The sequence below is a fragment of the Lygodium microphyllum genome, chromosome 3 (assembly GCF_053477565.2).
Source record: "Lygodium microphyllum isolate KBCC chromosome 3, Lygodium_microphyllum_v1.1.10, whole genome shotgun sequence".
Classification (NCBI taxonomy): domain Eukaryota; kingdom Viridiplantae; phylum Streptophyta; class Polypodiopsida; order Schizaeales; family Lygodiaceae; genus Lygodium; species Lygodium microphyllum.
Genome location: NC_141137.1, coordinates 67124190 through 67144156, shown reverse-complemented (window position 1 = coordinate 67144156; position 19967 = coordinate 67124190). Strand labels below are relative to the sequence as shown.

Genomic DNA, 19967 nt, shown 5'->3' with positions numbered 1-19967 from the left:
TAGTGCCATGGGACTGGCACTCGTCTAGGAGGGGGGTAATGTTAACCCCAACACGAAGAAAGCAAAAGAAAAAAGCAAAAGAAAGTGGAAAAGACGCAGGGCAAAGGCGGAAAAAAGGTAGCCCGACTAAAGAAAGAAGAGGAAAAAAGACCAAAAGCGCAAGGGCAATCTTAAAAGTCCAAGGGAAATGCAAAAGGGGAAAGGCGCATTTTAAAATAAAAAGGCGTACCCTGAAATCTTGTAAAAGAGCATCAGGCTCTCACCCGTGCAATTTGTAAATGTAGACAGGCGGTGGAAAGGAAGCTAGGAAGATAGAAGGACAATGAGAAAAGGGGCCTAGGCTAATGGCCGGCCATGTAAAAAAGGGGGTTGACCGCCCATGGAAATTAGGGCATGTATATAAAGTTGAAAAGTGAATGAGAAGCTCATTCTTTGGTGTGTGGCAAAAGGAGTCTTCTTCTTCCTCTCTTCTTCTCTCCTTCTTGCTTGTGTGTGCTCTTGAGAGAGGGAGTGTGAGAGTGCGAGGGAGTGAGTGTGTGTGAGAGTGAGGGATCAAGAGGATGAAGCTCTTCACCATCTCCTCTCCTCTTCTTCTCTTCTCTTCTCTTGCGCGCGCGGCTATGGAGGATGGAGCTTGGAGATGGAGGAGGCTTGAGGATGCTTGAGCTAGCATCTAGGATCGTGGAGCTACTGGAGTGCAAGAGAGAGGAGGGTACTCGATCGAGCATCAAGGTAAGCTCACTACACTCGTAGGATCAACGGCGCGTCAGCTAGGTGAGAGATAGCCATTAGAGCTCGCTTGGAACACTTGAAAGAATAAGCGGTCCGAGGGTCTTGGCGGTTGAGCGAAAGCTCCCACACATTACAATAAGCTGAGATGGGATCAAAAATGAGTCATTCTTGAGTGCGCTTATGATCCAAGTGCTAAGAAGCACTAATGGAGTATCAAGAGATAGTATGCCTTGATTGTGCCTTGAAGACTCGATGTTGAGCTTAATAATTAATGCTTGATGTTCCAAATCTTTTTCTTAAGAATTTCTCTTGCTGGAAACTGATCAAACCTGAGTGTTTGAGGCTAAAAAAAGTGAGCTTCTAAATCCCTATACTCACAGGGTAAATCACGCAGCATAGGAGACGAATCTGCGTACGGAATTGACGCAATTCTGAGCAATGACATGGGAAATGTGTAATGCCAAGGAAGAGGCCAATGTCGTGGTTTGATGTGCTCTCCTGAAGTGCCTTGAGTAGGAGAAGATTTTCTGAGTTAAAGGCATGAGCTATCTCCTCTTCTTTGGCTAGATCCAGTGCCTCCAAGCAAACAGTGTGATGCTGGCTATGGCTACCATAAAATGTCAAGTGAAGATAAAGGTGAAAATGAGGTCATAAGCTAGCATTGAGTTGGACTGTTGTTGAGAAATCTTGAGAGAGCAAAGAAGAGAGATAGACTGAGCTAGGCCATGCTCAACTGAGCTCTAATACCATGACAAAAGAATAGAACTAGAGTATGGCTATGGTGGCTTGAAGGGATAAAGTGGACTCATGAAGACAGGGAGTTGAAGATAGAATGTCACACAAGTGAATTAGGTTCCAAGATTGAGACTTGGACTCATAAACACAGTCTTGTGTGGTTGGACAATGACTCGAACAATTACTCAAACATTTAACTGAAAGGACAAGAGTACCATCATATTGCTTACTCATCTTGAAAGTACAATGCTTTATAGTAGTTGGGTTGTTCCACTCTCCTCATTGTGCATACGGGATTCAGGACATCTCTTCTTGGAGCATACATCTTTTGTCATTTCTCAACAATATTGAGCATCCTTATTTGTGTTACATAATCGAATATGTGCGATCATGGCATGTTTAATAGACAATGCAATCAAAGCATGGGCATTTGAATATCTACATCCCAATTAATCTACTCAAGAGTAGGTTGTACTAGTGGTCTAGCATCAATTGGAGCAAAAGTTAAACCTACAGCATCCTCAACATCACTTGTTTATGTTGCTTCTACTACACTAGTAGTTTCAAAAACACCACCAAGAAATCTTTGAATTCCACATATAATGCTCCAAAGACCCTTTCCAATCATATAAGACAATAGTGGATAGTTGATTCCATCCAACTTATCCTTAATAGCCAACATACATAATATATCATTACTTCCGGCCATGGCCATTAATCGTACTTCGTAACAAAATTGCCTATGTAAAGCAAAATATGCAGAAAACCAAGTTGTGTTGTGTAGCATACAATAAAGAAGATGAAATAGCATGCATCATGCTAGCAGTAGTGCAAAATAGGCCAAAATGAATCCAAATCAGCGGACGACTTTCGTATAGTACTTGTCCACCTACGAATGCTCGTCAAATCTCAACCCAATCTAGGGAAATCAAGCTAAGGGTGTTAATGACTTTACCCAAAATATCGAACCTCACTTTCAATACCGATTGTTGGATTTAGGATTGTCTTCATTCACACATGCACAGACATGTGCACACACACACACACACCTGCACAAGCGCCTCTCTCTCTCTCTCTCTCTCTCTCTCTCTCTCTCTCTCTCTCTCTCTCTCTCTCTCTCTCTCTCTCTCTCTCTCTCTCTCTCTCTCTCTCTCTCTCTCTCTCTCTCTCTCTCTCTCTCTCTCTCTCTCTCTCTCTCTCTCTCTCTCTCTCTCTCTCTCTCTCTCTCTCTCTCTCTCTCTCTCTCTCTCTCTCTCTCTCTCTCTCTCTCTCTCTCTCTCTCTCTCTCTCTCTCTCTCTCTCTCTCTCTCTCTCTCTCTCTCAATCAATAAACTCATGTAAAGAACTTAGCCTTGGACCATTCATTTGAAACAACATACAACATGTAACCAAAATGGATACACATTTAGATCTAGGGTTTTGGCAACCACTATGTTAGATAGAATCAAAGATGTGAACCACACTAAATACATCTAAGTGTCACACTAACAAGCACAACTTTTGAACCTTTATGAGATGTGACATAAGTGGGTATCATCCCACATGTTTATACACCATATGTGATTCCCAAGAAACATGTGCTAATCCAAGTGGCATAAATGGCCCATGATGTTTCGACTCTTCTAGTATGGGCTTAGAAATCCAAGTAACGTGCCCTTCTAACATGGACTCAACATCCATCATGGAAATGTCACTAAAGAGAAGGGTTGAACACAATTGGCTTGGGGATACTATTCCCAAGAATCCTTGTAAATTTGTCCACTATTTCAATTTGAAGAGTATCTCTTTCAATGAATTCTTGCTAGCACATGTGCCTTCATTGACAAACTAGCAATTTTTTTCTTCCACTAATAACCTAGGCTGTCAACCAGATTGAGACAATCCATAATTGTGCCTTGCACAATAATGAAGGAAATGGAAATTTAACTAAGTTGCATAAACTATTTTTTAATATTAATCCAATTACATGAATTAATAATTGAGCTTCAAACTTGTCCTTTTTTCCTTTTTGAAGGGGGGCGGGGGGGGGGGGGGGGGGGGGGGGGGGGGTGGGGGGGGCGGCGCGGGGGCGCGGGGTAGGGATCCTTATGTAGCTTGAGAGCCCTTCAAATCTCTTCCTCTTTATCACATGTGAGAAAAAGGAAAATCAAAGCCACAACTACATAGAAAAACAATCAACCAATCAAGGCAAAAATAAGATTCTAACTGTAACAAAAACTACTATTAGATAAACTCATTTAATGCCAATTATCAATTTGTTTACTACTAAATATTAGCTAGATCTCCATGCATAGTTTCTAAAAATGATAGAAATGCATGCCTATATTTTATTATGTATGCCCTATCATTATACTAAAGAACCGACCTTCTCCCATTATTATGTATGCCCTATCATTATACTAAAGAACTGACCTTCTCCCATCCTATCCATTAATCACTATCTCCTATCTACCTTCCCCTCTTACCTTTTTTTCTTTTTCCACAAGGGGAGAGAGAGAGAGAGAAGTATTTTGAGCTAAAATCTTGAAAATGTCATGTATGCACATTGTGTGCGTGAGTGCGTGTGGGTGTGTGTGTGTGTGTGTGTGTGTGTGTGTGTGTGTGTGTGTGTGTGGGGGGGGGGGGGGGGGGGGGGGGGGGGGGAGAGAGAGAGAGAGAGAGAGCAAAGGGTTTTGTTCTATAAAAATAAAAAAAATAAAAACCCAATTAAATTCTTGAAAAGCATAGTAGAGACAAAATTAGGAAGGGAGGACATGAAGTAAGTTTCATATCGTGCCCATGCTTGTGTGTGTGTGTGTGTGTGTGTGTGTGTGTGTGTGTGTGAGGGAGAGAGAAAGCAAAGGGTTTTGTTCTATAAAAATTAAAAAAATCTAAACCCAATGAAATTCTTGAAAAGCATAGTAGAGACAAAAACAGGAAGGCTAGACATGAAGCAAGTTTCATATCATGCCCGCGCTTGCATTTGTGTGTATGTTTGTGTGTGTGCGTGTGTGTGATTACATCAAATATCCAAAGAAAAAAGAAGTGAAACACATTACAAACACTTGTAGATTTCATGAGAAAGACACTAAGAGGGAGATCTACATGGCACGCCATCTTCTTCTTCTCCATTGTCATCTTATTCTCCTCTTCTATTTCTTGATTATCAATCCACGCCTATCAAGTGCGCCTAATTATTTGAATTCATCTTAAGTTCTACACCTTGAAGTGCTAGCAAACCCATGATATTGCCGAGGTAGAAGCATCAAGCCACCAATAATAGCCTTCATGTCCCTTTACTCTCAGTTACAAAGTAGTACACCTGCCATAACTCATCGTCTCTAGACATGTTCTTCCAATCTCCCTATTCACCATGATGATAAAACCATTGCCTTATTTAAGTAGTCTTAGTTAAGTAGTTGTTCACATAGCAAACCCCATTTTACCTTCCATGCCATGTTGCCTCATAGGGTTTTTTTATTGCACATCTTTACTAGGACATGCATGCTTGTATAACCTATCTATAGATATACTTGGAATCTTCATGCTTGAGTAGAACTTTCGTAGACAATCACTATGCTCAAGCTACACATCTTGAAACACCACATGTAATCAAGAAGAGGAAGAAGAAGATACAACTAGGATCTAGAAAATTATGGAGATCAAGCTTCTTAACGAAATCAAATAAAGGAACAAAAAGTCATTATCTAGCCGTTGACCCTATCTCTTGTGCCTTCACTTTCTATCTCATCTTCTACCTAGCCCCAATTATACTATCAAATGTGATTAAGAAAAACAAGAACAAGTTGCATGGTTGTGTCATAGGTGTGGATGAAAGGCTAGGTATGGTTGTTGGGTTGTTATGATTGCATCGATGCCATGACATGGAGCGGAGGGGCCAAGGGGGCATTACATTGTAGTGGATCGTTTTGTCCTCCATTACCTCTTCATCACCCTCTAAGGTAATTTGTGGGGGGGGGGGGGGGGGGGACACACACACAGATAGAGAGAGAGAGAGAGAGAGATGCACTTAGAGCAACCATCTATCACAAGAGAGCAAGAGCAATAAGGTAACTAGAAGGGGGGAGAGTGAGTGAGGATCAAATGTTTTGTTGAAGTATATTCACCTTTTCTTTTCCAAGGCTATGGAAGCACTATATGCAAGAAGGATTGGTATTTGGTTTGATAGATTCATTAGTTATAATATAGAATAGGCTTTAGCTCCACAAAATAACCCCAAAAGAAATTAATTCATTAATACCACTTTTTATTTAACACCACGACAAATGCCCACACCCCTATTTAAGAGCATGTTGTGGGCATCCATCCTTATCCTTAGTCCATCATCATTACCTTCAAATTATCCTTCCCCCTAATATTGGTTTTGCCACCCTATTGTTTCATCCTCTTGCTATCGCTCAAGAGGTAGCTACCATAAGTATCATGCAACTACCAAAGGATTCCTAACCATTGTCACCAACCCCAAATTGTGTCACCTAGCCTCTTGAGGCATGTTTTGATCTATATTTTTCACTTCAACACTCTCCTTTACCCAACTGTTATTGCATGCCTTTAATGAACTTCTAGTTATGCATTCATCATCAACATAAATACTATCATTTGATTGTTATCACCCATGTCCCTCTCCAACTTCCACATCTACTACAGTAGTCACATACTCACATTTCATCTACAAGATGTCCATGTTTTGGCTTCCAATTGGTCTCCATTCTCACAAGATGATACTCTTCAACACTATCCCTCATTCCAATTCCATGAGACACACAGTGTTAAGCGATCTCCATTCCTTGGGCTTCCTTCATTTGTACCACAATTTTTTCATTTGTTCATTTAGCATTCAATACATTTTGAGACTATGATTGTTTGGTAGTCTCATTCCTTTGGCTTCCTTTCATTTGTACCATACTCCTTCCATTCATTCAATCATTACTTTCATCTTCATCATTTCTTTCATCTTCATCATTTATATCCTTGTATGAGCTTACTCTGTTTTAGTTTTATTCATAAACAAGTATTATCTATGCAAACCTCCAAGAAACCTTCACTTAGTTTCAAAGCCTATACTCTTTTAAAGCATGTGGCTATCATGAAATCTATTTAGTGCATCAATTTGGAGAACATTTCATCATTTTCTACATACTTTTCATCTAGGGACCATTCAATGCTTCATTATTTCCTACATATTTTTCATCTAGAGACATTCCATTAAGTCCAAATCTTCTTATTTTCATATTTCTTCTTTACAAGGTGCTTTTTAGTTAGTGCACTTGGTCGATGAGATTGTTCACCAATCAATTCAAGGGAATCCACTAAGGATATAATTGAAAGCTCAAATTTCTTTGTCTCCATTAAGCCCGATGGCAAGTTCATCAATCTCTCTTTTTGTGGTCTTGATGTTGGCTATGTTGCTACTTCTCTTATGTAAGAGTTCGTCGTCACTAAGACCCAAACCAAAATCAATATAAAGGCAAAGAAAAGCTTATGAACAAAGGTGCTCGACAAGGTATACCCATAACCTAATGTTTCACTTGAGTGTGAATTTGGTGCTTCACATTCTCAATTCCCACCCCTTTCTCCCAGTTCATTTAAACAAGTTATTCCCCGTCACACTTAAAACTTCCTTTAAAACCCACAGGTAGAATATCCAATTTTAGCACATCTTGTTTATGGTCCACACATGGACTTTTAAGGTTTTCGAACTATGTCCCACATTGCATCCTAGTGCTCCATTAACAAGAATGCTGGTCCTGACCAAGTTAACGCCATGCTCTTTCCATCCTTGCCTTAGTGCTTATGCCTTCACGTTTTTATCAACATGGACAAGGAAACACTCTTCTATTCATAGATAATGCCTTGCCCATCATAAGGCCCGCATCATTCCACTTATCTTGTTAGTTGTCTTTCTTCATCTCTCTTTTAATCGATATATCTTTTTTTGTTTCACTATAGTTATCACTTAGATTTTTCATTTGCAAGTTAAATGGACCACTACTAGCATCAAAGCCAACTCCCAACAACGAATTTCAAGCATGCATATAGTATTCAATCAACATCATTGCTCTTCTCACAATATTGATTATGGACATATCTCAACTACCTAGGTCACCAATTCTCCCTCTAATCTTGTCAATTCAAGATGTCATGTCTTCCTTATTCTCTGACTGGGTTTACTATAATGGTGAATTGAAATCTCAAGGATTTTATTTCCGACATGAAAGCCATATCCCAATGTCAAGTTTCAAGCGTACTACCACACTTTGTCAACTGGTTATATATTCATGCCCTTTTGAGTGTATTTTCTATGCAAACTATAGCATATCTTCACTAGGCATACCAATGAAAGGAAATCATACCTTTGAAAAGTCATTTCTTTGCATAGTGTATGAAGATGAATATAATTGGTTTCATCCAAACACGTTATAGCACATGATTCGTGAAGAAAAATGCTACCAAGCTTAAGTCTCATCTGTGATCCTTGTTATCACCCATGGTATGCATATTATGAATTGGGAACCAAATGCAATGCCCTAATGTAGGTATTCCTCATGGAATCAACTACATATCACTTCCCAAGAATCTCTATTCCCACCATCACCACAGCTTCCAAAGGCACATTGTAGCATTGATAGACACAGATATCATCACATCTACTTACCAATGCTTATAATGTTTATTGTTAAAACTTAATGCTGAAAATTGAGATTTGATTAATTTTCCAACTTTCCCAAAGAGATCCAATCACAAATAAGTAATTTAGAGCAAATACATTTAACCTTACTTCTTACATGAAGAACAGGTACACAAACCATAAGACTTTGCTATATGATCCCTCATCAAAATCTCATCTACGAGGTCCAAGCAGGAGGCTGCCAAACTAATGTTGTACTAACATTACAACGTTTGAAATTTGTTGCACTGTTCAGGGGGTACATTAAAACCACGATGACCAAACATTTGAAGTATTTGTCAACAGGAGAGTGGCCATATATCACTTTTGAAATTCCCAGTCACAAAAACTTGTTAACTTGACTAACAGCCGGTGGATCCTATCTCATGTCAATTACACAAATGGAAATAAGTAATGCACATCAAGCTCTGCCCACTACGCCATTATGCTGTGTAACATGTTTAAACTTACATTCAATATCTAGCATAGTTATTTACTTGCATTAAAGTTAAAAAGCGGGCAGTTTTCATACACCTGGGCAACAATGTTAATGTTGTACTGCCTCACACCAAAAGACCCTATAATTGCCAAACTAATTTCATATTATATTTAAGGCACAGTCCTCAAGGCTTACTATGTGTTAATTCAGCCCAATTCTTTCTAGTGTTGCCAGCAGCAAACCGTCACTTATTTAAACATGTCATGACAGCACAAAATGGCAGATGTGACAGTCGCAAGATGCTCTGTCATTACATTAACATTCAATATACTGCGAATGCATTGCTCATCTCAATGCATGCATGTAACACTTCAATCTTGCCATGTTTGAAGCTTCCTTTGTTAAGAATGACACTTACTGTGATATGATGAATCCTGCTCCTCACAAAATCTGCCAACACACTTCGAAAACAACCTTATTTTGTTAGTAGCCACCTGGGTTTGAGTACATATGGTACAAAATCCAAACATAGTCATCGAAATGGTGCAAAGCTCATTGATGGAACACACACATGAACGCTGTTAATCTCTTGCTTTAGTATAAACTTTTGCTGCATACCATATGCTTCTAAGGTCAAGCCTCTAGGAGGCAGACCTAGTAGATGACAAAATCACAACCTTTCCACCTCCAATGCTGGTTGGCATGGTATGAGTGACTTCTCCACATACATGCCTCTATAAGGACATGCTAAAATCTTTAAATGTGTTCTAAGATATGGCCACTGCTCATGGTTTATTGCGTATTAGAATATGAAGCTCCGACTATTTGACATAAAAACATATGGCTCTGTGACTTGGACATCAAACCATGGACGTCAGGAGAACTACACCAGATGAGACATTCATATCTACGTTCTCCATGCAATTGAAGCACTATATTATCATTCAGCAGGCCGCTTTTTTTCAGTAAGTTGGCACTAGAAGCTTCCAGGAAAATCCTTGTAGCAAGAAAGCTTGATGCACATCATTGTGTGCACTCTGTTCCCAGTGATGTTACTGGCTCTGGTTGTAGGATTCTTGATCCTGTTGTGTGTAGAATGGAAGGTAAGTAAGATTTGTACAAATAAGTTAGGCAGCTTAACCAGATGTTTCATTCTCACAAACCCTTCAACAATCTTCTATAAAGTATTCACTTCACATGGCTCAATGTTCTCAGGCCTAGACCATCTTCAATATTCCAGCACAAGTGGAATCCCGGCGGAGTAGTTGTGCCCCTCAATGACACCAACTAGCTGTACTTGGGTGTTAACTTTGGCAAACTCCAATCGACAATTCAGATGGTGAACGGGCCACATCCATGTCCAAAGCAAATTGCAGCTCTCTCTCCAGTTAGGCACTTTTCAAACAAATACTGCCCACCAAAATGCTTGGCTCAAAGAAAGTGCATCAAATAACAACTCTTCAGACTACTCAGCATCTTTCTTGGCTAAACGTTCATATGTAATGCGGTCATCTCTGGATTTGCATTCCAAGAGAGCACTTGCAGCAATATCCTGCAAGAGATGCCACCACCAATAATGACCACCAGCACCCATAATGACTAAGCTTTTCCAAAAGAGCCCTTTAAACTTTTCAAGCAGAGAAAAAGTAAATTATACAATTTACCTTTACCCATCGAGAGGTTAGAAACTTCCCAAGTATATGCAGCAGGCGACGGACATCTTCAGCCTGCAAAAGTAATATTTCTTGCAGCTTATGTCATCAGATTAGAATATGCATATCAGATAAACAAAATTAGGCACAAAAGAAATGCCTCACCTTCAAAAATCCCACTCGATTTTTGTCAAAATACCTGTATGCCTGCAAATATTGCATGTCAAAAATGGAAGTCAATCATCAAGTCAGAATGAGGGAAGATCTATCCATGAAAAATCAAGACTCTGCACTCCCTAACAAGCATCTGGACCATGCTCTTCAAGACTAACAAAACATGTATCGCTTGCATTCTTTGAACTTCAGTGTGTTGCCTGCAACCTAGATCTCCCAAACGCAATCACATTTGCAAGCTTGTCTGATATAGAAACAACAGGGTACTGGCACCTCTACACAGTGAAGACCTTGTGTGCAAGAAGGGCAGATCTAAGCATTGCCTCTATGCTTAAAATCAGGCCATAACTAGGAGTGGCCTTTAGCCTGGTGGACAAATAACTAAAAAGAAATCCACGGGAGAGTGAAGGGTCATTGAATGATGTAAAACTCCTCTAAAATGGCTTTGAAGACAGGGACTGCCATAATTCTAATATATTCTGAATCTAAATAGACCGAAGGCTGCCAGCAACCACTTGGAGCTCTTTGCTTGCATTCATGAATCAAGTTAAACATAGTACATGCTACGCTGCACAAGAAGGTAGGGGAATATGAGAGACAAAGGTCGTCCAGATCTTACAGAATATATCCCCCACTAACCAGGTCAGATTCCAATTTGCGTCTGCAAGAAGAAATCCCACCTTTAACACCCACCAAAGTGAAAAGGAGAGCTAAAGCTTCCATGTACCCTCTGGCATTGGATTGCCCCTAAAAACATCACACATTCATGCCCTGTTGGAAAAACTGGCATCTTTGTTCGAACTAGTACATTCACGGTTTGATACGAAATGGACAACCTTCAAGGTCATACTAGTACTTCCAATATACTATGCAAAATGGGCAATATTGGTTTGCAAGGATAACATCCTATTCCGGGCAATTACTCGTGACAACACCTGGTTTCTTTCTTCCCCTGTTAGCAGAAATCCTGCCTCAGATCTACTTGGCAACTTTGACCAAGCCAACCAGAAAAAATCATTTACAAACAGTGCCCCTCTTTTAATGGAACCACCACTGTTACCTTCAGAAGATCCTCATCCACAGCAGTTTTCCCTTCAGATTTTTCCTCTTTGCTTCCCTCCTGCAAAAAGATGGCAAAGTGCACTCGTTAGATAGCACTAATGATCAATGTCATCAATACTAGATTGAATTGGTGCCAGGTAGTAGAAGGGCATATCAGCAAACCTCAGTATCATCTTTCTCATCGTCAGGACTGCCTTCCTGTGATTCAGACTTCTGCTGCATTTCCTCCTGAAGACATGAAGCTGAAATATTTAGCGACATGGAGTTCAAAATTAATCCTGTACCAAGCTTAATCGCAAAAGAACACACCTCCAAGTCTTCGAAGTTTATTAGAGAAGCTTCCTGCATGGCAGCATCAATATCTTTCACAACTGTGACCTCTTCCTTTTTATCTTTGTCCTCCTTATCATCCTTCTTCTCATCCTTCTCTACAGAACCCTTCCCAGCTTTCTCATCATTCTTCTCTGCCTTGTCATCACTCTTAGTATCAGCAGTAGGCTTATCAGAAAACTTGGACTTCTTCTTTGACCCTGCAGTTTCAAGGTCCTTCTCGTCATGCCGCCCACGTTTCTTCTCTTCTTTCTTTCTTGCCAAGACAACTTTGTGCAAATCCTACAAACCAAGCAATGCATCAGGTATCAGTGCTTGATTTCTGAAAACAACAAACTGGCAAGAGTCACATATCTGCAGACAAGATCCCCACAGTGTAGGTAAGAGTCTTAAATATAACTGCACACAGCATAATTTTACCGTCACACAATGCATCAATGATCGATGCTTCTTAAACTCTGAAGGCAACACACACAAAGGAACCTTATGTGTATCTGTTTGTACCTCTAGTGATGCTAAGACAGAGCATCCAAACTTGAATTGCAGCATCTCTTGGAAAAATTCCGCAAACAAAGAGAGCTGCAAAGTGATTTGTAAAAGCAAAGAGAACATCATTACCAGAACCCAAGAAGATACATGCATGAGAAAGCTCAAACATTAAAGACAAGGATGGAGCTGAGAAGACATCCTAAATAATGAACAATCAGGAATTTCATACACATGAAGAAACTCGGACCTCAAATGTGGATTCTTCTTTATCCCTTTCATCATAGTCCAGAAGGCCATCCAGAGAGAGAGAGATTGAACGGACCTGTAAATGATAATGTCTCAGATCAAGCATAACATATAAGATAATGGTTCTCTATTCTCTAGTCCCAGCTATATTTTCCAATGCTTAGTCATAAATAAAACGGAACTTCCTGGACAACATCAAAAGTATTCAGAAGATGAATCTCAGGATAGAAAAGATGCACAGTAAACAGAAAGAGGCCGCTTTCTTTATGACCTTCTGCGTATTTCATGATTTGAAACAACAAAAACATAAAATGCATTCAAAAGACCCAAGCAAATCGAATCCATTAAGCAATAAGGTTCCTTGTAAAGTGACTCCAGTAAAGGAGAAGAAAAGCAAAAACTACACAGGCCAACAGTTTTCAGAGACACAATACACAACAAGGATCTCAGGGTAAAAAACATACCCAGTTACCTGAAAAAGGCCACTTACTACAGAATCCAACAGTTTCACAGAGAAACTCCCAAATAAGGGGTGGTCAAAGTTACCTTTGAGGTTGAGCTGCGCTTAGTTGTGAGAAAAAACCCCAGTGTCAAAGGAGCCTCCTCTTCGGATTTTGCCTTTTCCTTCTTGTCTGCACTTTTATCCTTACTCTCCTTGATATCCTTGTCTACCTTTGTCTCCTCTTTATCCTTTTTATCCTTTTTGTCAACTTTCTCCTTTTTCTCTGTTTTTTTAGTGTCTTTCTCTTTCTTCTCTTCTTTCTTAATGTTGTTCTCCTTTTTATCTTCTTTCACATCTTTCTCTTTCTTCTCTTCTTTCACATCTTTTTCTTTCTTCTCATCTTTCACGTCTCTTTCTTTCTTCTCTTCTTTACTTTTTTTCTCTTCTTTTTCCTTTTTATCTTTCTTGTCTTCCTTCTTCTCATCTTTTTCTTTCTTAGACTCTGAAAGCTTGCCATCCTTATCTGCTTTGGTGCCATTTGCATTCCCTAAAGCAAAAAGTTGTTAGAATAAGGCATTGCTATTAGAACCAATTAACAATAGAAGCATATGAGCTGATATACCTTTCAGTGATTCACTCACATCTCCAGATTTTCCATCCTGAAATAATCCAGACTTTAGTTTGTCAGAAAGTAAGTAGCCACACTTTAGCACAGATAATATCAGCAACTGTGGCGCTCAACTCAACCTGGCCTTTTACTAGGCCCATGTAAAACAACAAAAGGTACAAGATATCATTTTCCTTGGCGATCAACTCAACCTGGCCTTTTACTAGGCCATGTAAAACAACAAAAGGTACAAGATATCATTGCGAGGAAAGATCAAAACTTAGGAATACTCAGAAAAAATAAGGGAAACAAGCTGAGAGATGCTTCATAACAGCTTACGCACTAGCAGAGTGGTAGCATTGCACTATTCATGCTGCCATATCACCCTTGACAACAGAGATAAGCATGTGAAGATAGCCCCCTTCAACATGCAAAGGGTTAAAAAAGGAAAGAAGGTAGCAGAATAGCAATGCACAATGATAACTAGCTCCATCTTGTAGCTGTAGAAATTAAAGCAGGATGCTGGGTAAAGTTAGCAACAAACTCCACAATATTAGAAGAGAATTGCAAGGGTCAATATTCACACAAAGTCAGCCCCACAGCTGTTTTGCCATTTTTTGAAGTGAAAGAAAATCTATTTCAGTGCAGACCAACAATAACAATAAGAAGTAGAAACAATCGCATTGACTTGATGAGGATCTCTGATGCGACATGTCGGCATGATTTTAGAGTCTCATAGTACAAATACCTTTTCTGGTTTGGCTGATGCTTCTCGCTTAAGCTTAGCCTCCTTTTTCTGTTTCCATTGCATTTTCCAACTCTCCAAAGACGGAAGACATCCAGACAAATCAGGAAGGAAAAGGACTGTGATCTCCTTATAGTTTGATCCATCCTCCCTTAGCCTATCATAGTGTACCTGCAAGAAAAAAAGGTAATGAATGCTCTGGAAAGAAACCAATCCACAAAAGCCATTGCAGGACTGAGCTGCATATACTAACCTCCATAAATCGAGTCCAGTTTAAGACACCTGATAGGTCAAGCTCAGTGAGCTCTTTAGTACACCTGATGACATGAATTTTTGCATTAGAAACCTACTCCAGTTAGTTCAAAGAAGAGGTAAAAATCTGGACACTCATATATGCACATGCCTGAAAAGAAAAGGTGCAGTATACCTAGACAAAGGTGCATACTTGTCCTTTCAGTTCAAACTGCACACATGCACAAACTTGAAAGAATGGAAACCTGCTCAAACCTGATAGCAGTGCGAATCAGAACAGTATCATCCTCTGATGGATCTCCTCCATCAAGCATCCTATCCCACATGCCACCAACCGCCATCAAAGCACTCCGATCTTTTCGAAGGACCACAAACCTTAAGAAGTTATGCATGTGCATTGGTCTATCTTCAGTGGCTTTGTCAGACAGTAACTCTTTCAAATTATCACTGCCCAGACCACTCATCAGCATGACCTGTTCCACCACCAATAACAGGAAAATCCATAATCATCAATACAGGCAGATAAAACAATCTCTTGTTCTCCCAGCAAGCGGGCTAAAATAGAATGTCTTCAACAATCCATAGGTACCATATCCAAGATTTGGAACTAACATAAAAGGAAGCAATGTCTCAAAAGGTAGCAAACTTCACTTAATTCTACGTATCAGATCAACCCATAAAAGAAAGCCCTGTGAAAAGGCTTTCCACAAACATTTAAACCACTACTGGCAAAGTAAAGCTCCCACAATTGTTACAGTGTACCAAGCCACACATACGGCCCTAAATTGGTTGTCAATTAGATCCAAAAAGAGCAGGGAGATTTTAAGCATGAACGAAGTGCACAATGCAAAGTTTCCCGAAGAAGTCAACAAGAAAGCGGGAAATACTAGAAAGGGTGCACGATGATTTGTGGTGCAAGAAGACAATAACATAGACCAAAAGAAAGTGGCAGCTGCAGCTGCCGCCTGTCCTTTGTCAAGAAGACCACAACGCCACCAAAGCTTCCATCAGTCTGTGCAGCCCATAATGAATGACCCGTGCGTGACTTCCAGCGCTCCATTACCTTGGCTGACCAGATGATGCTCTCCTTCGGTCCTTTGACTTCATCAGCAAATGTTGTTCCTGAGGTCTCCTTTGAGTCGCTTTCCTCCACTACGTCTACTGCATCGTGCTCGAAGCTGTTGCATCGCATTCCAGGTCAAGGGGGGGATTTTATTCAGAGAACTAATACAAGAGCTGAGCATGCTGCCAGCTCATATCCATTAATAAGCACCCTAGGAACCTATATCATCTGAGGTTGAATCTTTTTATAAAGAACCAACAATCAGACACCAGATGGCAAAGTTTGGATAAAGCCACAATCAGGACCACTCAAACTCGTTCTTAAATACATTGGTAAAGTATCACATTACAAAAATCAAGGGCACTGACCTCACAGGCTGATTGAGGTTGATTTCAACTCCTTCCTTCATCCAACAAGCTACAGCCTATGGGAAAATAACAAGTCCGATACTGAAATCAGACAAATGCCAATATCATAATAATAACTAGTACCTGTAGAGGAGACTGTCAATCCTCAAAATAGCTACCTTACAAAAATCAGCAGCCACAAAAAGCTTTGGATACCGCCTAATAAGTGACAGCAAATCTCTTTCCACCTCCACAAGACTGTAGGGTTCCACCTATCATCCAGAGATTTCACACTTAGCACTTGGAAAAGTAGACACTTCGAATTGCCATACTACAGGAATACTCACCTTGCACACATAATCTCGCCTTTTAATTCTGGGAGGAGAAATAAGCCTGGATGCACAACATTAAAGAAAGCACCAAAAATTAGCTTCACCTACAGCTAATCAACCAATTTACTAATCTCAATCATATAACAGCAAACATGTTAAATCTTGCAGCTTAATCCAGATCCCGGCAAACCTTCATATTTGGATATCTATGTGTATCAATTTCATCACTCAAACCATCAAACACACAACCAATTCAAACTGTTCACAAGATGATAGACACTTCTATCATGTCATACAAAGTTGACTGAAGTGTCAGCCAGGTAGAACAAGGACCCTCCTACACAAAATGCTCAGTAACATTTTGAGCACATAAAAACACGAACCAAGTCAAATGAAGAACTAAAGTTACCTTGGCGGAGGATCTCGTCGAGGCGAAATTTTTCTGACTGGCCTTTCTTCCCGTCGGGGTGGCAACATCCTGGGTGGAGTCTTCTCCCGTCTTCGTAGCTCTCTTTCCCTTTCTCGCTCTCTCTCTCGAACCCGTTCTCTTTCTCGCCTCTCACGCTCTCTCATCCGCTCATGCTCACGCTCACGCTCTCGTTCCCAAGAGCGCTCTCGTTCACGCCCACGTTCTCTTGATCGATCTCGTTCATGTCGATCATCGTCCCTTCTTTCAAATTCATGATGCAAAGCAAGTCTGTCGTCCAAACGATCATCATAGCGCACGCTTCCAATGTCAGAGAGCCCACTCATACCACCTCCCAAGCTTTTGGCTGCAGCATAGTCGCGACCCAGTTCTACACCACTATATCCAGCAGATGAATACATAGATCCCAACAACCCCCTGCCTCCAGCCAAAGAACCTAATGCATCAGCACCCTGCTGAGAACCATAGGGTAAAACTCCCACACCACTGCGCCCAGCCAACAATGCAGCTTCTGCTTCAGATCTTGTGACACCATAAGTAGCTCCTATAAGATCTCTGCCAGCATAATCTCCTGCACCAGCAGGGGGGCGTGCAGCAGCATTTCTCCCAGCTGATAAATAATCAGCCGAAGTCCTGGAGTAAGTTGAAGATGTCAGTGCATAGGGCGAATTGCAGTGTTGTATATAGAAGACCCAGAAAAAGGATGAGAAAAGATTCCATACCTCAGACCACCATCTATAGAAGGTGTGACCCCTTGCCTTAAAGCTGACTGCAACAGTTGCTGCTGTTGAAGTTCGAGGAAGAATCAATTAGCTAGTATTTTTATTGAAAAATACCAGCAGCTGCATGTCAAAAAACATTAAACCCAAAGCACTACCTGTGAATCCGAATAGCGAGCTAACACATCATTCGGCCCCTCCACCGTGTAGGAGGGTTGACTCTTAGAATACTGAGCCAAAAGATAGTCTGAACCTTTCTGATTAACACCGAGTTGATCTGTTTTAGCAGCACTAAAACCTGAACCTGAGAACTTTGCATCTATACCATATAGACCGGATGTATTCACAGAAGCGCTGCCACCAAACCCAGCTCCTGCTCTTCCTGCAGCTGCTGCTTGATAGTCGTCAGAAGCTCCTGCTTTAGCACCTGAACCAAGAATCTATAGACAACGCAGAGAATCAATGAGTTCGCATGCACCTCTACCTGAGTTAGTGCATTACAACAGCAACCACCCAAACCATAACATCTAATGTTACTATGATCCTAGATTCTGAGCTGGTTAGACTTTTTCAAGTATGGAGCAAGCTAAACTTTGATGACAATGTTGCTGACCTAAGTAGCTTTTCAGTTCCCAACTCAACCAACCAAACCTATAAGCAATTTTCCATGTTAACGAGCATTGCCTACACTGCACCATGAAATGACAGGTTTTGAACTTTCATCAACCTATAGGAATCTCGTTGAACAAATGGAGACATAGACTTCAGTTAGTTCTATCGGTCTGTCCCCAGAACAAACTTTCCATACATAATGACACCAAAGTATCAGCAGAACAGAATATCCCCGAAAGCATCTAACCTGCTGCCCATAAATTTGGCCGTAACCTTGTTGGGAATACAACTGTGCAGCATATGCACCAGAGCCACCCTGCTGTCCAGAATAAGCAGCCGCTGAATAGCCAAACTGACCAGCTTGAGTTGGGTGTGCCTGAGATGATGCCAACAAGTAAAAATTAAGTATCATTCAGAGCCCTGGAAAGTAATGGCATAAATTGAGGTGAAGCATTGTCTAGAAGTTTTGGATTAATAAAGTGTGCAAGTTTTCTATGCAGACGTCTATCCCAAGGTGAATAGGATTGCAGTCATTAGAGAAAGTGAGGTGCACGCCATGTGCATCACATCCAAATTGGCTTACCTGATGCCATACAAATGCACAAAAATAATAAACAAGGTAAAGAATACGCCATATCATCTCGACTCATCTGATGCCATGAACTAGCCTATGCATGACAAATTCTTGCAATTCTTTATTCCGAGCCGGGGTAATTCAAGAGTTTCAATCTCATGACAAGCACACAAATACCCGGAAAAGGAGAAAAATAAGAATATGCACTTCTGATGCGCAAAGTCGAGCCTTCGAAACAGACATGGGGGAGATGACAAATAAGCAGATAGGCAAATAAATGCATAAACCAATGGAGAATATGTGTATCTGACGCGCATCATGACTAGGGAAGACTAGCAGGTAGGGTGAGTAAAAATTTTCTTGCCAAGAATGATTATCTGCGAAAGCTGGCAATAGCAGGCAAGAGAGTGAAGAGACTTACTTGCTGTTGTTGCTGTTGTTGTTGTTGCTGCTGCTGCTGCTGCTGCGCTGCGAGAGCCCGCGACAAGCTCCACTGGTCCATGATTACGCGGAAACCAAGCTCCCGCCTCTCTCTCTCTCTCTCTCTCTCTCTGTGCGAGCGCGGCCTGACCTATTTCGCAAAAACCTCTAACGGAAGACGAAACGAAGCTCCGCCCTCTCTGTCTGTGTGCGAGCGACCGCTGTCCTATTTCTCAAAAACCTCTGACGGATGACGATCCACTAAAGAAAACGGAGCAACCCTAGAATGAAGGAAAGAAGCAGGAAAGGGAGCGTTCACATGGGCCTCTCGTAACAACCACTTTTGTGAGCTTGGAGGGGGATTTAGACCAAAACACGCAAGGTTATAATCACAGTATTGGAATCGACTTGTGCCGGGAGAGGAATAAGCCCAAAAAAATCAAGAATGCTGCAATCCATGGGAGAGGATTTAGACCAAAAAAAGGAGGTTATAATGATAGTAAATGCTAGGTGTGGAGAGGATGAACAAAATAAACAATATTAAAATACCAATTAACACGTCAAGAATACTAGAATAGACGTGTGCCTGGAGAGGATTGAGACCAAATAAACAAGGGTAACACATTAGCACTATTGAGAATGCTACAATTGATGTGTGCTTGGATAGGATTTGGACCAAACAAAAACAAGGTATAAGGGTAATAAATGCTAGGTGTGGAGAGGATGACCAAAATAAACTAGTAGCGACATGTTAACTCTCTTGGAGTAGATGTGTGCATGGAGACCAAAATAATGATGCTAGCATGTTGGCTTTCTTTCAAGAATGCTAGAATTGGTGTGTGCATAGAGAATATTAAGACCAAAGTAAGCAAAGTTTTATTAATAATAGTAACATGCAAAC

The 19967-nt window shown here is 40.7% G+C and overlaps 1 protein-coding gene across 2 annotated transcripts; it reads right to left on the bottom strand.

Moving 5' to 3' along the window:
• Window positions 1–9485: 9485 nt before the first annotated feature.
• EMB1579 (ATP/GTP-binding protein family) lies at window positions 9486–19358 on the bottom strand. Of its 2 annotated transcripts, none has more exons than XM_087672242.1 (22): window positions 19068–19358; window positions 18320–18448; window positions 17619–17900; window positions 17464–17522; window positions 16724–17374; window positions 16330–16375; window positions 16162–16254; window positions 16004–16059; window positions 15636–15750; window positions 14828–15045; window positions 14574–14637; window positions 14324–14491; window positions 13591–13627; window positions 13073–13515; window positions 12528–12602; window positions 12296–12370; window positions 11771–12073; window positions 11624–11689; window positions 11460–11519; window positions 10391–10432; window positions 10238–10300; window positions 9486–10125 (listed from the first exon to the last, which is right to left on the bottom strand). In XM_087672242.1, exons 1-22 carry the CDS (start codon window positions 19146–19148, stop codon window positions 10039–10041), a joined length of 3213 nt encoding a protein of 1070 aa, XP_087528368.1. In that variant the 5' UTR covers window positions 19149–19358; the 3' UTR covers window positions 9486–10038. The 2 variants fall into 2 exon arrangements, with proteins under 2 accessions (XP_087528368.1, XP_087528361.1); XM_087672235.1 differs by having other exon boundaries at window positions 17464–17525; window positions 19068–19357.
• Between the last annotated feature and the right edge of the window lie 609 nt (window positions 19359–19967).